This window comes from Doryrhamphus excisus, linkage group LG16, assembly GCF_037039965.1.
Source record: "Doryrhamphus excisus strain RoL-2023G ecotype Guam linkage group LG16, RoL_Dexc_Guam_v1.1, whole genome shotgun sequence".
NCBI classification, from domain to species: Eukaryota; Metazoa; Chordata; class Actinopteri; order Syngnathiformes; family Syngnathidae; genus Doryrhamphus; species Doryrhamphus excisus.
In genome coordinates, this window is record NC_136372.1 from 10,312,773 (window position 1) to 10,331,837 (window position 19,065).

The 19,065-nt window shown below is 39.0% G+C and overlaps 1 protein-coding gene across 14 annotated transcripts in view; it reads right to left on the minus strand.

Annotated features, from left to right (window-relative positions):
- The window catches only part of rbfox1 (RNA binding fox-1 homolog 1), a 197,051-nt gene that overhangs the window by 44,989 nt on the left and 132,997 nt on the right, over positions 1–19,065 (minus strand). For 9 of the 14 annotated variants that reach the window (XR_009119601.2, XR_009119600.2, XM_058049648.2 and 6 more), the window contains 4 exons: positions 8,619–8,897; positions 3,184–3,330; positions 3,035–3,088; positions 808–900 (listed from right to left, as the gene is read on the minus strand). Coding sequence is in view for 12 of the 14 variants with exons in the window: in XM_058049648.2 (XP_057905631.1) it covers positions 808–900; positions 3,035–3,088; positions 3,184–3,330; positions 8,619–8,897 (573 nt within the window). In the remaining 2 variants the exon portion in view is untranslated. Of the gene's footprint in view, positions 1–807; positions 901–3,034; positions 3,089–3,183; positions 3,331–6,528; positions 6,672–8,618; positions 8,898–13,231; positions 13,342–19,065 lie in introns of those variants that run through there. The other 5 variants (XM_058049649.2, XM_058049647.2, XM_058049645.2 and 2 more) reach the window with 4 other exon arrangements.

Below are 19,065 nucleotides of genomic sequence, written 5' to 3' on the forward strand. Positions count from 1 at the left end.
GTCTTGGAGATCATCAAGATGTTTTCTGGCAAAATTAAGGCAAGCCTAATGTTCTTTTTGTTCAACAGTGGTTTTGGAACTCTGCCATGCAGGTCGTTTTAGCCCAGTGTCTTTATTATGGTGGAGTCATGAACACTGACCTTAACTGAGGCAAGTGAAGCCTGCAGTTTTTTGGATGTTGTTGTGGGGTCTTTTATGACCTCGTGGATAAGTTGTCGCTGCACTTTGTTTGCACTCCTGGGAAGGTTCAGCACTGTTTCACTGCACTGCACCACTGTTTTGGCCATTTGTGGATAATGGCTCTGATTTGGTTTGCCGAGTCCCAAAGCTTTAGAAATGGCTTTATAACCTCTTCCACATTGAACTAATCTCAGTTATGTTTTAACTTTTTTACACAGAGCTATTTTTTCTCCCTTAATAATAAAATTTTTTTTTTTTTTTGCATTTTTAACTATGGGTTCACAAATTCAAATTTACAAGCCTCATTAGGAAATTAAATAGTGTGTTTTTAAGTCAACTGTACATTAAGCAAAATTAATGTTCTTACAAATACATACAAACAATTGGGATTTTTTTTAAACAAGTGTTTAAACAGTTACTGTTTGTGTCAACATTCCTTTATGATTTATAATGCAACTGCAAACAAAACTAATATCTTGGATGACTTTTGAATGCCATTTCACAAGAACGATAAGATAGGATGTTGTGGTCGATGCACATACATAAACATTCACACAGACACACAAATACATCAATAGAGGACAAAGGAGGGGGGGAGGTTGCAAAAATACATATGAGGACATGCACCTCTATTTTTCGGCCTTCGACCACAGTGCCATGTAATTTCTCTCTGGCTCTGTCGGCATCCATACTATGCTCGAATGTTACGAAGCCAAAACCCTGCATGAAAAAGAAAAACACAAAACAACAACAGGTTTATTTAGACATATTTTATGTGTTTTTTTTTCTAATGAAGTTTTAGTGTGAAGAAAGTACAGTGGAACCTTGTATGCCTAGCGTGTTTTCCGATTAACATAAAAAAATACCACGGTTTGTAGATTCTGCAGATACCGTACAATATGACATGTTAATTTGTTAATATGCTGCATGAGTCCAGTTCTCAATGTATATATGTTTTTAGTTTTATATGAACATAGATATAGTTGTACGTGCATAAAACACTTCTAAATGACAAATGAAATGGATAAAAGTGCTCGTCGCCAAAACACATATAATATTGATTTCACTGTAAAAAATAAGATTGAAAGGTGTACTTTTTATGTAGAATGCTTGCTCGAATGTTGAAATATTTACAGTTTTTTACACTTTTTGTCACCAAAACAAAGAAAGATGAAGAAGCAGGATGTTTCATTGAGAATGCTCCCACTTGAAAATGGTAATGCTAATGGAATACTGTGTATTGGTTTGTAGTTTGTTTAATATATTTTTTTATATTACCCCCACTGACTGTATGGAAGGCTTTTGAGCAGACAAAGCAGAGGAGCCTTTTAACATTTCCAAAAGACGGCATTCACCACATCAGATTCTTTGGTTTTGGATTTTGGCACATTTCGCGAACAGTTGTTTTAATAATGTTTTGATAAAGCAAAATTTAGGACTGAATGTGTATTACAGGACAGTGCTTCTATCATCAGCTGTCCTTATCTTTCTTAATGCCAGACCGCAGGGAAAATGTCAAGCACTGCAAGGGGGCTATAACGTCAAAATAGGTATTTCCCATGATGTCCAGGGTTAGCTAGCTCATATTAATTTGTTGTCTCGTGCTAATGCACAGAAAAGGCAAAGACATACGTATATATTCATGTTGCACATAAGGTTTGTGAATGATGGACAAAAAAAGTGAAGTTCCCCTTTAAAAAATATTTGAAACAATATTTCACTTCGCTGTCAGTCCATGGCTGTTTTTGCTTGATAGGGTCGTGAAAGATAAACCAATGTAACAGGCTTACATTGGTATCTCTAAGAATCAGGCATAAATCCTGATATTAATGGATTGTAAAGACATGCACCAACTAGAAACCAGTTGACAGTCCATGTCTTAAAACAGCATTTGTAGTTCTAGCATTTGCAGCACGAAGTAGTAACGGGGAAATGGAAAACTTTTTGTTGTTTTTTTCTAACTTTTTTTGGTGACATGAGCATTAAGGTTACATTTATCATCATTAAATATGCGATTCTTCACAAAGACACGATCTGGCATCGAGACCAACTCAGACAACTTTGTATTTTTCCATGGTTTATTTCTAATTTAATAGTGTTTCTCAATTTCTTTATCAAATACTAGCACTCGCAACTTTCTTTGGCTCCATTCTGGATATAATCACTTTTATTGCAAGTGTCTGAAGTACTGTATACAAATGCCTTTTCAATTTTATTTAATTGATAGCATTGATAGCAAATACTTTTAATATCAATTTAACTGAATTCTATTTTGTATTTTATGTAAGTTTCCAGTAACTTTGTGGTTTATTAAAAAGTATGTCAAACATTTGTGATTTTTTTTCCTGTATATCCAATAACGCAAAAAAGTATATTTAGTTTTGCAAAGTAGGCAAACAAAATAAATATGATAAACTGTGCAAAGCAAGAGGACCGAAGGACAGTATCTCAATGTTGCCCTATTGATCTGTCATGTCCCTCCAGTTTGTTAATGTAATTGAGATGGGAGATATTTAATTATCTTTGAACACACCTACGGTCTATACAGAATGTAAAATATCTTCATCAATATACAAATGTTGTTACTCATTATTGATGTGAGTTCATCACTGAGTACATCTTTTTGCTCAGCACTTAAGCAGTTTGTTCTGTGAAAACCTTGGGGACACTTAGGCTCAAGGATATTATTGTCTCTTTTTTTTCCTCCTTTGACTTGTCAAAGTCATATGGCAAAATTGAAAGGCTACCTCTATCCAAGTATTTTCCACATGCTCCATAACACACGTTGTAACCAATCATGTTATTATATATAAAAAGTTACAAGTGGCATAATTAGAAAATAAGAAGCACACACCTTAGAGCCACGCTCGTTGAAGATGATTTCCACGTCTAAGACTTTGCCAAATTGCTGGAAATAAAAACAAAAAACGCTGCATTAAACAGTTTCTCCTCATTGCTTTTCCTAAATAACTAAAACTGACACTGGATGTCAGGTATACTTACGCCAAACATTTGCCTGAGGTCTGGATCTCTGAATCTGAAGGGGATGTTGGACACATGAAGTCTTTTGGGTTGGGCTTTGCTGTCTGTGTTTTCAGGTACGGTCTGTGTTGCTGGATGACTGTCTGTCTGGGAGGCATCATCTGTCTGCTGGAGAACACACAATACATTGGCCACCTGCAGACACATCTTCAGTAGTAATAAAAACATAAAAAAAATAGATTTATTGATAGATAGATCGATAGACAGACAGACAGATGTTAAGTCTATTGCCTTAGATTACTGACTGTTGTCAACTTTCTTAATTTTTTTTTACCTATACAGTATTCCCTCATTTACAGAGGGCGATAGGTTCCCAAAATAGCCAGCAATAATTGAAATCTGTGAAATAACCAACTATATTTTGTACAATTATTATATGTTTTCATCTTTGTGTGGAGTTTGCATGTTCTCCTCGTGCATGCATGGGTTTTCTCCGGGTACTCCGGTTTCCTCCCACATTCCAAAAACATGCTAGGTTAATTGGCGACTCCAAATTTTCCATAGGTATGAATGTGAGTGTGAATGGTTGTTTGTCTATATGTGCCTGGCTGGGGACCAGTCCAGGGTGTACCACGCCTCTCGCCCGAAGTCAGCTGGGATAGACTCCAGCACCACCGCGACCCTCTTGAGGATAAGCGGTAGAAAATTAATGAATGAATGATTATATGTTTTAAGGCATACGCTTTCTACACTTTTCTCAGACAGGCAACAACATCATCAACAACAACATTTTATCACATTTCTCTTGTTTAAACACTCTCAAAGTTCGCATTTCCTTTGAATTTTAGTCAACGACCTGTTAGGTTGCACACAAGAAATTGAGTGACTCACATATTTTACCTGTTCAGCTGAAGTGTTTTTAGATCCTTGTTAAAACATATTGCTTCTTCATTAGCTTGTTTTTTTTTATTGTTTACAGTATTGGCGGTTAGCAAGCAGATCACATAGTTAGCTAGTTTGGAAGCTAGATGGCGTGAAGGACATTGATTGAGAATGGTCTACAGCCAATCAGTGCACCAAGAGCGGTCTAGACAGAAGAGTGAGAACAGACAGACACCGCCGCCTCGTGCTAAAGCAGATAACAAACACTCAACTTATTATAGTCAATTCCTCTTAAAGGGCCAGGCTCAGCCTGTTCATAGGCTGTAGAAAATGTAAATATCCACTGATATCACCCTCTCAAATGTGAATATATATATTTTTTACTTTGTCATTCATGAAAGCAGACCGATTATCTTCGTATCAAAGTAGGGCTATCCTACGGAGTCAGACTAGTGTTTGTTCCATCGGGTCATTGACCTTGAACTGATGAAACTTGCTCGGATGAGAGGCAAAACAACTTCCAAAACAACCTGAACAGTCATTTGTCATCAATTTAACGGCCCAAGAATACAATAACCTGGATGAACGAGAATATCCACAGACATATGAGCTTTGACTTTGGAAAACAGTGATGAACATGTCTGCCTCTTTTCTGATAGGTTGCTGACCAAGCCCCAAACTCTTTATGTTTGGTTCATGTTGATTTGGTCCATCTAGGGCAAGAATAGGGAACCAGAAGTTTTTTTTTTTGATGACTGCATCTGGCTCTCGGACATTTCTTAACACAATAAAATGTATTAAATGTTTTGGATGCAGCAAAATGCTTTGGTGCATACTGAGGTGCTATATTTTGGAACCTGATACGTAGGTTCCACCATTTTGTATAATTTATTCAAACGTCTTTGTGATGTAATGCGGAAACATGCTGAAATTTACATCAGATCGTGTCAGATTTGTTTGCGGTATATTTGTGTATGGTATACTGTAGTTTGAAATCACTGTAGTGTATGTCATAACCCTTAAAGTGATGTCCTTGATAGAGATTGTGCATACGTACCACATATCACTGTCGGTAACGGTAACAATGTTGGAACATTTGAAATAGTAATGAATTTGTTTACAAATTACTGGAAACAATAACAGAGTTAGTATTTCTAAAGTCAACACTGGTTAGAATACAGTGGTATTTTTTAAAGGTGATAAGATCAAACAGAAACAAATAAAATAGGGCGGTGAGATGCTTTTATGTTAAAAATAATGTAAGAAAAACAGATATTGCTGTCATGCCCACATGCAACAATGCTTTCATTCCTTCCATCTATGTCTTTCTTTCTCTGTCTCCTGCTCACAGTCCCAGGCTCCAAGCCATCTAAAAATACAGACTGCACAAATATGTGTGTGTGTGTGTGTGTGCTTGTGTGGGTGTGTGAGCTTGAAAAGAAGCAGCATAAGGCCAGCAGACTGTGCGTCTTACACGCAATGCCTAAGTATACATTGGAACACGGGAAGGAGTGCACACGTACACAGCCACAACTGCCATCTGTGCAAAGCTCGCTGGTGGCGGCAACATCCGCCTACACTTGCAGTGAGGACACAAACAAGCAAACACGCAGCATCTCGTCCCATTTGGCACCAGAAACTGATATGGGAAGCGAGGACAGGCTCAAGCAGCGTGTTCTGTGACATGTTGGTGATATCAAGCTGAGACTATAGCTAACATTGTTGCCGGTGAATATGGAGAAGCAGTATAAAATAGAGTGCTTGTACATTCCTCATCAGAATCTTAAGACGGGGGGTGGGGGGGATTTATAGGTATTATATTTAAAAACAAACAAAAAATAAATGTAACCTTTTAAAATCTGGTAAAATAGCAAATACCATTTTTCTGTGCATCTACAAAGTTGATACAGATGATCTTGACATCAAAGTAAAGGGGAGACTGATGGTTACCGTAGATGCGAAATTTTTTTTTGAATTGTTTATGCATTTATTATACATAAAATAATATAGCTTTTTTGTTTGTAATCATATGGTATCATATTATTATCCAGGGCTGTGGAAAGATTAAAACTTTGATTCAGATTAACCACAGTTTTAAAATGAATTAATGACGATTAACCACCAATAACTACTACGGTATGCATGAAATGTGCCTATTTTAACAATATTTAATTAACAGAAAATAAATAACAGGACTATAAGTCGCTCTGGAGTCGCACAAGGCCAAAAATGCATAATCAGGTAGAAAAAAATATATATATATATATAAAACAGAACATTATGTCATCTTGGAAGGCAAGTTCTAACATTAATATAAGAATAGAGAACAGGCTGAATAGGTGTAAGATATGCTAACACAATGGTTATTCAGCTCCACGAAAAATATACATGAACAGAAAAGCGGTCCAGTGTTTATGTAACAAACAGTTTTAAGTACAGTAACTTCATTGCAGTACGCCAGTCCCGAACAAGTTTCTCACTTACTCCAAACTTTCTTTCTGCTGCTTGATTACTGTTTTCAGCTGCAAATTTTACTGCTTGCAGCTTGTAGTCTGCCGAATATGATTTTCTTTTGGGGGGCATTTGTGTTCTGTCGTTCTCAGTTGTCTTTGTAAGCTAACGTCTACTGTTTAAATATTGAAGGAGATATCGGCGTGAAAGTCTAGAGTGCCCTCTTGTGGGTGTCTGTGAAATTACATAAGTAGTTTTTCATTTACCAGTGGCTCTGGAGTAAAAGTGGCAGGAACAGCCAACCTATGAAAAAAAGTGTGACTTATAGTCTGGAAAATACGGCATACAGTCCTGATCAAAATCTTAAGACCAGATGAAAGATTGCTAGAAAATGCATTTTGCACATTTTGACCATAATGAGGTTTTAAGTAGAGCTACAAGGAGTGAGACAATAAACATTTGGAACTTGTAATTTAAAAAAAATGAAATAAGTACTGTAGTTTTTCACCTGATCAAAAAATTAAGACCACAGGCTATAAATGCCAAAATCTGCTCAAAATTCTCATTTTCTGTCAGGCATTCATACGGTCATGCCCTCCTGATGGCTAAAGCTAAGAAGCTTTCTCTTCTTGAACATGGTCAGATTGTTGTGCTGCATGAGCAAGACCTCTCAAAGTACGCCATTGTTGCTGAGGTTGGATGCAGTAAGACATGAAGTCATTCTACATTTTTTGAAAGATTCCAAGCATTACAGAAAAAAAAAAGTCAAGTGGCAGACCCCCAAAAATGACACCTGCACTGAGCTGCAAGATGTGCAAGGTCCTCAACCCAAATGAAGGCCCTTTGAAATTTTTTTATTTTTTGGAGCGATGCTTTTTGTCACACTCCCCCTCCTTGGTTTTGCATCTTGTAGATCTATCTAAAACCTAATTAAGATCCAAATGTGCAAAAGGTAAATGGTAGCTATTTTTTCCCTGGTCAGGTTTGTACTACTAATAGATCCAAATGAACTGAATATGTTAATGAAGCCATAAGATAAACACAGTCTAAAAATCCATTTGTAACACAAATAGATTTGTAAATTTTAGATTAGATTAGATTAATAAATTTGAAACACACTTTCAACCATGTCATTATGAGCTATGAGGGGTTGTGTTCAAAGACATCACGTACTTGTTTTGAGTCGACAGTATTTTCCAACATAATTTTACATCACAAGGTGAGTGATACGATTATCCACTTCTTTAATTTTCTTGTTTATTAACATACACAGATACTTTATATAGCCATTTTTGTGATGTTCAGAGTGTCTCTGAATGCATCCTGCGTTCTTGTAGCGAGGAATGAGGAAGTGTTGACTTGAGACATGTGGGTTGGTGTCACAATACATACTGTATATGGTGTCGCATTATTTTTCACCACCCCAATATTATCATATGCTGGTTTCAAACTACGTATTATATGTATAACATTTAGCTATTTAGCCAAGAACAGGCAGTGACTTTTGGGCCAAATGCTCCAGCCTACAGTATTTAGACCCCATCTTTATATCCTTTACAAAATAAATAAGTCTGGCCCAATTCAGTCGACATCAAATTATTATATTAATATCACCAAGTAGCTGCTTTCAGGTGTTAATGTTGCTTTCATGTTATTTTGGGAATGTTTCATTGCTGGCGCAAGGAGCTGAAGCGTGTAGAGTGACAGAAAGAGAGGGGGAGAGAGAGGACGTGGCAAAGATGAGGAAAGAAAAATAAAAATCAAGCAGTGATGTGGGGGAAGGAGGAGAGCAGACAGCCAGACTGGGAGGGAAAACTGATGAGGCCTCCAGATGCCCGGTCTTCTTAATGCTGCTGATTTCTTTTATTCTAATGTAGATTCCTGTTGAATTACTTTGACACAAGAATCCTACAACACTCACCACAGTGCATAAACTTACATTTTAAACCAAGTAGCTTTGATAAGGATCACAGTTGTGGCTTTCTTTTCCTAACTTTGAAAATACAGTAGCAATATATACGAGTCATAATATCCATATTTGCTGTTCCTTTACACTGACATCTTAAAACTCTGGAACCCTGCAATTGCAAACCTCAATAACAATTTTTGCAATCATGCCTTACTGTGGCTGTGCCAGTGACTGGCTGACTGCCAGTGTCTGATCCATTCTGGTCACTGTGGCTCTGCGAGGACTGGTACATGTTGAGTGGATGGTCGCCGATAGAGGCCTGGACACCCGAGTAGTCTTGAGGTGCTGGGTGCTGATGTGAATGCGGATGTGGGTGAGGGTGCGACGTTGTGAACTCAGTGGGAATGCCATTTTGGGGAAGGGGAGCAAACTGGGCTGACGGGTACGTCTGGGCCATGGATGGATCCGGGAGTGTTGGTGTGTCCTGGTTACCCTGTGTAGACAAAGAAGATTGTATAAATATATTGTGTCGCATCTTTTTATGTTCATCTTTCATTGTCCCAAACACATTTTTGAATGTTGTACAACACAAGTCCCAACAATTCGTGGCATCCTTGAGGCTTGGGCATCCCTCCAGTCCATACTGTATATGGTCCAAGGGCACCTTGGCTATGACTGGTCAAGCCAGTTGGGAGAATTTAACCTGTTAACCTTCGGTCAGCAACTTTAACCTCAGCTTCAATATTTAAACCCTTCAATATGGATCTATCTGAAATCACCAAAACCTCCAGTGTCTAAAAATGTATTTTTCAAATCCAGTTTAAGTTCAATCTATAAATTTGGATTCTACAACCAGCGTTGGCACCGGTCATATCAACAAAAGAGCCAGGTAAGGTGTGCTACTATGCTGGTACGGTTAAAATACATAGACACTGCAAATACAGTAGAAAAAAAAAGTTCCATGATGAAGTGTACATTGATCGAACATGACATTTGACTCACAACTCATGAATTGGAAAATGACTATAAACTGCATCCTGATTTTTAGATGGTTCCTTTCAAAATGTTCACACAACAAAATTCATACAGCTCAGTCTTCTTGCTTACACTCAAGCACACGGGTAACACATTACACGCTCTAAAAAGGGAACTTGTAAAAAAAATGCAAGCTGGCAAGAGTTGGGCTTGTACACATTGAGTAGTTCAATATTAGTATTATTAGTTTATTTTGAGAGAGCTTGAGGTAGCTAGGGTTCTCATTGGGAGTGACCAGGATGGATAGGATCCTGAAGGAGTACATCAGAGGGACATTACATGTTAGAGGCCTTGGAGATGAAGTCAGAGAGGCCACACTGAGATGGTTGGGAAATGTCCAAAGGAGAGATAGTGAATATATTTCCCCACTGAGGGACGAATGAAGGCATATCTTATTGGTGCGAAGGCTGGAGCTGCCAGGTAGGAGGCGTAGAGGAAGACCAAAGAGGAGGTTTATGGATGTAGTGAAGGAGGACATGAGGGTAGTTGGTGTGAGAGAGACAGATGCAGAAGACAGGGTTGGATGGAGGAGATTGGTTTGCTGTGGCGACCCCTGAAGGGAAAAGCCCGAAGAGAAGGAGTTTAATTTGAGAGACTTCCAACAAGCAAAAGGCAGTAATTCCATGTAATGCCCTGATGTCGATTCTAATGTGATCCCATAACAATGGCCGCTCACCTTATAGTGAACATATCAGCCCCTTAATCTCACCTCTCCCCGGACATACACTGTAAAATGTAACACTATATCCAGTCCACATGGCACTACATCTTGGCACCCATCTATAGTTTGTAATGGTGGAGACTACATTCAAATATGTTTCTGACTCTTGTTTATTGACAATAAATACTCACGATAATTACATAGCAAGTGCATCAATTCACCTGTGTACCCACCAAGAAATACAAACCAGCTCAGGATTCACTGTTTCAAACTATGTTATGGAAAATCAAACATTGGTGCAAACATGGCTATAGCCTGTAATTTCATTCACCAGCGAGAGCAGTGGGCCCCATTACCCAGCCGCCCCTGGCCAAAGATGTCTGCCTACAACTCTCCCTTTGGCAAGACGAGGGAAATGTCCTGTTTTAAATGAAAACATACTGTAAAAGCCGCAACACACAAAGCCTTGGCATCATCGTCATGTCGCAGAATGTGCTTTGTAATAAAAGCCCTTCAACACAATGTAAAGTGTAGGGCAGCAACCTCAGCTTGCATCTTGGTTTGTTCACAAGGACATATACAGCAACCCGCCATTAAAAAATGACCAATATCCTCCAACTAATTAGCAAAATCCATATATTTATTGTCTTTGTCTTCAGGTTTGACTTGGCTGATATAATTCAATACAACAACAAATGAGCAGACAAATGCTTACAGTATGGCCGTGTGTGTTTGCTCCCATTTATAATATATTTTGCAGTGAGTGAGCATGAAAGAAAGAAATGCAGATGTCAGGTTTTGGCTGAAAGCTCAGCTGTGTAAAAAGAACCACATTTGGAGGGCTGAAATATGCGTAACGTGGCACAGCACTGCACACAGAACCCGCCCACCAAGACACACAAGCACACACACACACACACACACACACACAAGTACAATAGGAATTCTAAAGAAGCATAGCAATGGAACAACTAGATGCACTCGTGTTTTATATCTCTGTAATTCTTCACAGATTATCATTGTGACAATTCTAACGATGCAAACTTGTTTCGACTTTTGGAAATGACACATATGACATATGAAACATATGACAAATTAACGCAATATGCAAATTATTAGTGATGTGGTTTTCAACTACAGTACACCTGAGTGTGAACTGCATTTACAAATGTTTTGAACACCCAAAAGCGGAAAGTGCTAGTTGTTGACGTTGTTGACATAATTGCAAATCAGCCATCCATTTCTACACCGCTTGTCCTCATTAGGGTCACAGGGGAGTTGGAGCCTATTCCAGCTGACTTCAGGCGAGGGGGGTGGTGGGTTTGTTTGCATGTTCTCGCCATGGTTTTCTCTGGGTACTCCGGCTTCCTCTCGTATTCCCAAAACATGCATGTTTGGATAAGTAGAGACTCTAAATCGTCCATAGGTGTGAATGTTAGGCCAAAGCTGGGGATTTTAGGGAAAAGTCCTATCTTCAATAAAGTTAAATGTAACCTTACATTAGGGGTGCTCAATAAGGGTTTTATGTTGCTGATTCCGATATATTTTTTAATTACATTTTCAATGTATTTATGATGAGTGCTATTGGCCAGGGGTGCTGTATAAAAGGGAAAAATCTGGACAATTTCAATATCCCCTGACTGCCAGGGGATTCAAAAAATATGTAATTAGTAATAAATTGAATCATTAATTAATGAAAGGGTAGCAAGGGAGTGATTTTTTTTCATGGGGCTGCACCCCTGCTATTATTATACGATATGACAAAAATACCTTCCACTGTATCAGTATCATCATTTTGGTCCCTAGAATAACAGTACGAGCAACACATGAATGCAGTGTGTACCTGAAGAGCAACATCATTAGTTCCTTCATTCATTCATTTCATTTTCCCAAGCGACAGCATGGCAAAGAAAAGGAAAGTCATCAACATGGAAGTGAAAAAGAACAACATAAAAAGCTTAGAGAGAGGAGACACCCCCGCCAATGTTCAGCCTACACCTCTTGACTGTCCATCCTTAAGGATGGAGATTATTGAATGCGAGAAGGGTTATGGATTCCGTGCACTGTTACAAGGAAATCTGTAAAGAGAAAAGTAGGATATCCTGCCAGACTTGCCTGGGAAAATATTTTAAGAAGGTAGACAAATCTGCAAGTACTGTGAGTGACTTAGGAGTTAATGTAAATGTAAGTTTTGTCTTACATAGTGTAGGAACAGACCTTGTTCATAACCAGAGGACCATTGGTATATTTTCCCTTACACAGTTTTTTACACCCTGACACAACCCTGGTCAAATCAGCACTCCCTTATACAGAGCCCAAGAAACAACAATAATATTATTTTTTTTTGTTTTGTTATAAAACATGCACACATTCATTACCTGCGGTCTATTGTTACAAAAGGTTTAAATACATGAGATAATGGTAACCGTTTCTGACACAAGTCAAAAAAGAAAAATGCTGACGCCTAGCTGGAGTTTTCCACAAGCTCAGTTTTTAAGGACAAATAGATATGTTTGTGTGGATAAAAGGTCAAAACAGCATAGAAAAATATGCACTTTTAAAATGTCCTGGTTCTTAGAAACTTAGTGTGAATGGGTGTGTGTTTGTATGTGCCAGTGATTAAATCCAGGCTGCACCTCGCCTCTCCCAGCCCAAATTCGGCTGGGATAGGCTCCGGCTCAGCCCCGAGGACAAGCGGAATCAAAATTAGATGGTGTTGAGAATAGATCGCTTTATCACAAGAGTAACATCAACACCCAATACTATTTCTGTAATGCACCCGGCACCTGAGCATAGCATTGACACCAACTTACAACCACAATCAGAAGACTTGTGGTTTATATTTCACACTTGCAGCCCCTCTCGCTCTCCTTAATGCATAAATCAGTCGACTTCAGCAGGCTTTTCCACAGATGAAAATGTTAGAATGAGGCTTCTGCTCACTCAGCCTTGCAGACACGCACACACACGCGCTTGCTCACACAAGCCGCAAAAAGAGCATGCAGCACGCTTGCTTTCTGCAGTCACAGCACAAACAGCATGGTGCAAGAGAGCAGACGTACTAGAAGCGACAATGAGAAGAGAGAGCAACAAAGAGAGGGAGACGAAACTGTGTGTAATCTCAGAGGTACCTGCTCTACCATCTCATCTTTGCCTTCCATACATATCCAGCTGTGCTATAAAGTCCAGCCCTGCAGTGTTTGCCTACATCCAGCATCTATTATGGATAGCTCTGTGTATGTGAACGTGTGTGTGTGTGTAAATGTGAGTGAGTGCGCAGCAGGAGGAGGTGCTACTGGGAATGACAGCGGCATTCCTCAAAACTGTTTAATGTTCTTTTCTCCCTCTCAATCTCTCACCCACTTACACAATCCTGTAGGTTTTCTACTCAATGCCTTATTACTAATACTAGTATTACTATACACATACATGATGAAGATACTCTTAAAGAATATACCAGTGGCGGCGGATCAAGTTTCATGGCTCAAGCATTGGAAAAGAGACCCATCTTCGCTGCCCTCATTACGCTCCTATTATATTCCATATAATCTATTGCCATGTTAATTATTCCTTTTATGGTGTATTGTATTATTTGTTAGTTTTAGGACATTGTGTACAAGTTACAGCAATGTTAATAACACACCCCTTCATCAATGCCATCATACATAATAAACACGCATAAGCTACCAAGTAATGTTTTATATTCATTTTATTGTAATTTTATTACATCCATTCGATAATATGTTATAAATAAAGTTATGATGTGGCTCCGTAGCTTTCTTTTGGCCCGTTTCCCCTCTTGCTTTTTCCTTGTTTTGCCAAATTGTGCACCCAAGGGCTTTGACTTTCTCTTATCCATGATTCAAAAATTGACATTAATTTATCATCCCCCACTGTCAACACCTCAACTAGGAGTCATGGCCAAAGTAACTCTATTGACTCTATTGAGTTGTGGTCTCCTATAGAGCAGCTACAAACAATAACTCGCACAGAAAGCTTTTTAGATTTTCCAGAATCTGCACCTATTCCAGCTGTATTTCCTTTAATTTGTGCTTCCTTCCAAAATGGTCAGTTTTAATTTATTCCACCCACGGCCCTCTAGGCATGCCCACTCCGCCCCTCTGTGACATCACAAAGGTGCAGTTTTACCACGCCTTTTGAAACAGAGCGTTTTGAGCCATCCCAAACTTCTTTTAGGGCTCACTTCCAAATGCGCAAACCTCACTATCTGAAACTTTTGCATCATTTAACATGAGAATACAACATTCTAACAACATTTATAAGTCAGACAAGTGGAAAAAATAGACCCACTTTAACATAAAGGCTGAGTTCCAGCACCCCCTTCACGACACACTTCATGTGAGTGGTATGGCGGGGTGCCCATCAGCATATATCCTGCCCTGCGGCCCAAAAGTAGGATTCAGACATCCAGGATAAATAAATGAGCTGAGCTCAACAAACTCAAAGCCAGGATGAGTAGACACAATAAATGTGAATCTGTTTCTAATTCATGGAACATCTCAGTTGCTATGGTAACTGCTACATTAAACTTGTACCATTATAAACATGAATCAACATCAATGTCATCGGAAAACCATCAGCTCAACCAAACTCATTTTAGAGAAACCGATGACATTTCAAAAAAGCATTTACACACCTTGGCAAATGTTAAAAACAATCAAGCAGTCAGAGACTAAAATATCTCATAGAGTAAAACACTAATACAACAAACTACATATTTAACTTACTATAAAAAGTGAGACACTGAAGTAAAGTAGACACTGTCTATAAACTCATACGAAAACAACTTAAACCGTTTGAAAACCCGTATCATGCCTCCACAACTACAACTCACAGAGTAAGCGGCTTCATTTACACGTCCCCAGTAGCAAATACATAACCATCAACGTCTCTTCTTTACTTTGATACCAAGATCATCCATGTAGACCATGTAGATGCTGAAAAAAAATATATTTGGATATGCCTTTTTCTTGTAAGCCTCTGGAGCCCAGTGTTTAAAAGATTATTTTTTTACACCCACATACATTACACTAAATAAGCCCTGAAGACCTCCTACTTACACCATATGCTCGTGAAAAGGAAGATGCGGGAGAAACAAATTCACTGCTGAGAACCCCCTGCTGGTACCACTGAACAATCCATTAGCTGATGCAGACGTGATTGATGCAACTCCAAAAGCTCTTCAGTAAAACTTATCAGTGGATTGTTTTCCCCATTAAACACTCATATTCACCACACAGTGAACAGCGTAGACACGCTAATAAGGTGTACATAAAACAGCATGCTTCTCAGCTTTGTGGTATTGGTGACAAAGGGTTGTTATTAGTCGGGATGGGTCCCTTCTAAAGGTGCCTGGAAGTCGGTACTGATACGCAATAACAACTATTTTTGGTACTTTGGTGTGTGTTTATGTGATAATTTAAGATTTTAATTAAATTATTAGCAATTTAGATATTTATCACACAGTATGTAAACTTTAACAATTATATTCAAACAGCTAACAGTTTGTATTGTGACACTGTAGTTGTTTCACAAATGTCTTCAACATGAAACATGAAAAAAATACAAATAAAAACCAACTTTCCTTTACCCTATGGAAAAAAATTGATATAATCTGTATATTATTCTAAGTCTGAAATTGACACGGATCTGTTGGCCTTGTTGACTGTATTTTTCTCACTTCAGTACTACAAGCAGTTTACTAACTGACTTCCAACCAGTCGAAGGAAGCGGACAGAAAAAAAAGACTGTCAGTGATTGATGCATGATCGTGCTCGCTGTCTTGTGAAATGCACCGTGTAAGTTATGAAATAAGCTTAAGTTTGCAAAGTGCATACTGCAACGTAATAAGAGGGGTGTAATATTCTAGCACACTTATGTCAGCCATACTTGCATGATGATCGATGCGGCTCTTGTGCAACTGTGCAAGTGTACCTAATGTTGTGGGCAGTCAATGCAGGTTACCCTTACCACTGTCTGTGTACTGCTAACTAAAAATGAACAGGAATCTTATATTGTAGGTAGCACTGCTGTTTTATGATGACTTCATGGAGTAAAAAAAGTGGTGCATGCATATGCAACTTATGCATACATATGCTCAACTGTTCAATGTCTTGGTACTTTTTGCATAAATTTAATTTCTCAAGAAGCTGAACGGCAAAATTCATAACAGTGTGTGATCAAGAGATGATACAAAAAGACTAGAAGAATGAGATGCAGTGTGCGCATTGGTTTTCAGTGGGCTGTTTTCTATTTTATCTGTTGATTGTGTTGACTGTTTTTGATCATTATTCAAATTAACCTGAATAATTGTGATTCACAATCAATTATGTTGCAACAATGAACATAAAGCATCTTCTCTGTGTCACTTCATGTGTCTCAGTGTTAATGCTCCTCCAAAAAAGGTCAGCAATAAATCACAAAGGAAAAGGACCAGCACAGCATAAACACACACACATACACACACCGACAGTGTATCATCCACAGATCAATGGTTCACTAATCTGGCATGGCCTTCTGACTGTCTGATGGCCCAGACACACAAAAGAAGAAGAGGTGTATGTTGAGAAAAGGAGTGGACACACAGCCATAGAGGCTTGCTCTTTCCCAGTGTGTGTGTGTGTGTGTGTGTGTGTGTGTGTGTGTGTGTGTGTGTGTGTGTGTGTTTGTATTGCTCTTGTAGCTGACAGATGCTTTGGGATGAGATGAGGCAAGGTGTGACCGACCGGAGCTACAGGACGGAATGAAGATTTAACACACACAAGCGCAACAACACACATCTCAGAAACCTCAATGAGAAGGCCAGGCTCCCACTGTCATTCCCTCCCCTCATATTATAGTCATATTATGCATTTTTTTAGACAGGCAGCCCGCCAGTTTTTGAGGGGCTGCCTGTCTCATGCAAATGAGCCACTGCTCACCCGCACCGCCTCTACTGCAGGGGTGCCAATATGAGTGGCCTGTGTATTGTGTATTGTATGCAGTGCTGTCAAGAAATTTAAAAAGTATACTGATTATGATATGTGATTAATTGATGTAATTAATTATTTTTTTTAGGTTTTTAACAGACTTGAACAGATGCAGTCCTATCCATTTACATTCCACTGTATTTGAGAGTAGCCCTAACTGCTGCCAGCGACATTTACTTTTGACCACTAGGGGCAATATTGCCATGTTGCTTTGTCTCCAAATAACTAAAAAATACAAGTAAAATAAAACATCAGGTTTATATAAAGCACTAGTTAACATATCAAAAATCAGGAAGATCACTTTTCTGAACAATAAAATTATTGAATATTCAAGCAGCTGATGTCCAGTCATCTTTCGATAAAGCAATGCAGTTGGGCAAATTGTCCACAGGTGCCTTTGGGGGCGCTATAATGATGTCTGCCTCCCTCTGGTGGGCAAAGAGAGCATTGCAGCCCATTGGCAGCCATCCATCCATTTTCTATGCCATTTGTCCTCCATAAAATGCTTTGCTCTGACAAAATACACTATAGAAAAAATTAAAATCAATTAAAATTGATTATTTTACATTTTAAAATCTTATTGGTACTAATATATTTCTAGCTTCCTTTTGAGTGTTAAGTTACTGTGTGATGAATTTAGAATTCTTTGTAAAATAACACCATGAGTCAGAGTGTTATCTTGTTAACATGTACAAAACAGTTTTTCTCTCAAAATTTTGGGGTAAACACCAATGTGTTTTAAACACCGGCAACACAATTAATGAATCACAATTAATGCTATAATTTGACACTCCTAATTGTATTGCCATGTTACAGTAATGACTACTGAGCACGGTTATTGAGTTTAGAGTCTTGAGTCTTATGAGTTTAGCACCAGGGATTGGTCCTGATAGTGGGAGGGAACTTCAGATCGCATTGGACAGCTACTGCCTTCCTCTGGGCCAACCCATACTCAGCAGAAGTTCTCGACCCCAATGGATCAAATCTCCCAGGCCTGCAAGTGCTTTGGGCTGACAATCAGTGTGAAGAAGACATACATCCTGGGACAGGGTATAGAAATGCCATCATCCATCACTATTGATGACTGTGTCGTACTCCTGTGTTCTACTCCTACTGTCTCCCTGGCCTGAGAGCTCGACAAGAGAATAGGAAACGTTGCAACAACAATTTCTTGCCTCATCCACACAAAGGTGGAAGAACACCAAACTCAAGACAAAGATGGCAGTATCCCCAGCACACTACTAAGGGAGTGCGACGTGGATGACCTACGGCGAACAAGAGAAGAGACTGAGCGCATTCTGTTTGAGGTGTAGCTGCCTGGCATCTCATGGACGGAAATAAGGATATATTGCATGTCAGCCTATCAAGCATGTTCACTCTCCTCAGGTAATGCAGGCTCCACTGGAGAGGCCAGTTTTACTGTATGGAGGATTTACAAATCACCAAAGACATCCTCTACAGACAACTAGCACCTGGCAAGAGAAACACTAGCTACCCTGTAGCTGCACTACAGAGATAATGTCAAGGGGGACTTGATGGCTTTGGAGATCAACACAGAGCCTAACACAGAACCGGAGCTGGAAAGAAGCCTGGCCGTTCAACTGAAGACAGGCAAAGACCAAAAGAAGAGCAGAAAAAGACACCTCCCGCTATTCCAGTGCAACTTCTGTGACAGCAGGACAATCAATTAGGATTTGCGGATTGTTTTAATTTGTAGGAAAACCGCCATTTTTACCGGCAGTCAAATGCCGACCAGGTCATACCAGGAAGCGGGTGGGGGGAAGGGGGATTCACTAGAAGGCTTGTGATTGTGATCTAGAAGTGTAAAGAGCAAACAAGAATACATGCAGAAACACAAAATAATTAACCTTCAGAATACTACAGCATTCATACAGAAAGTAAAGACACAGACTTTGGTGGCAAAACAGGAAACAAATACAAAATCAAAGGACAAAACAGAAAATTAAGAACAAAGG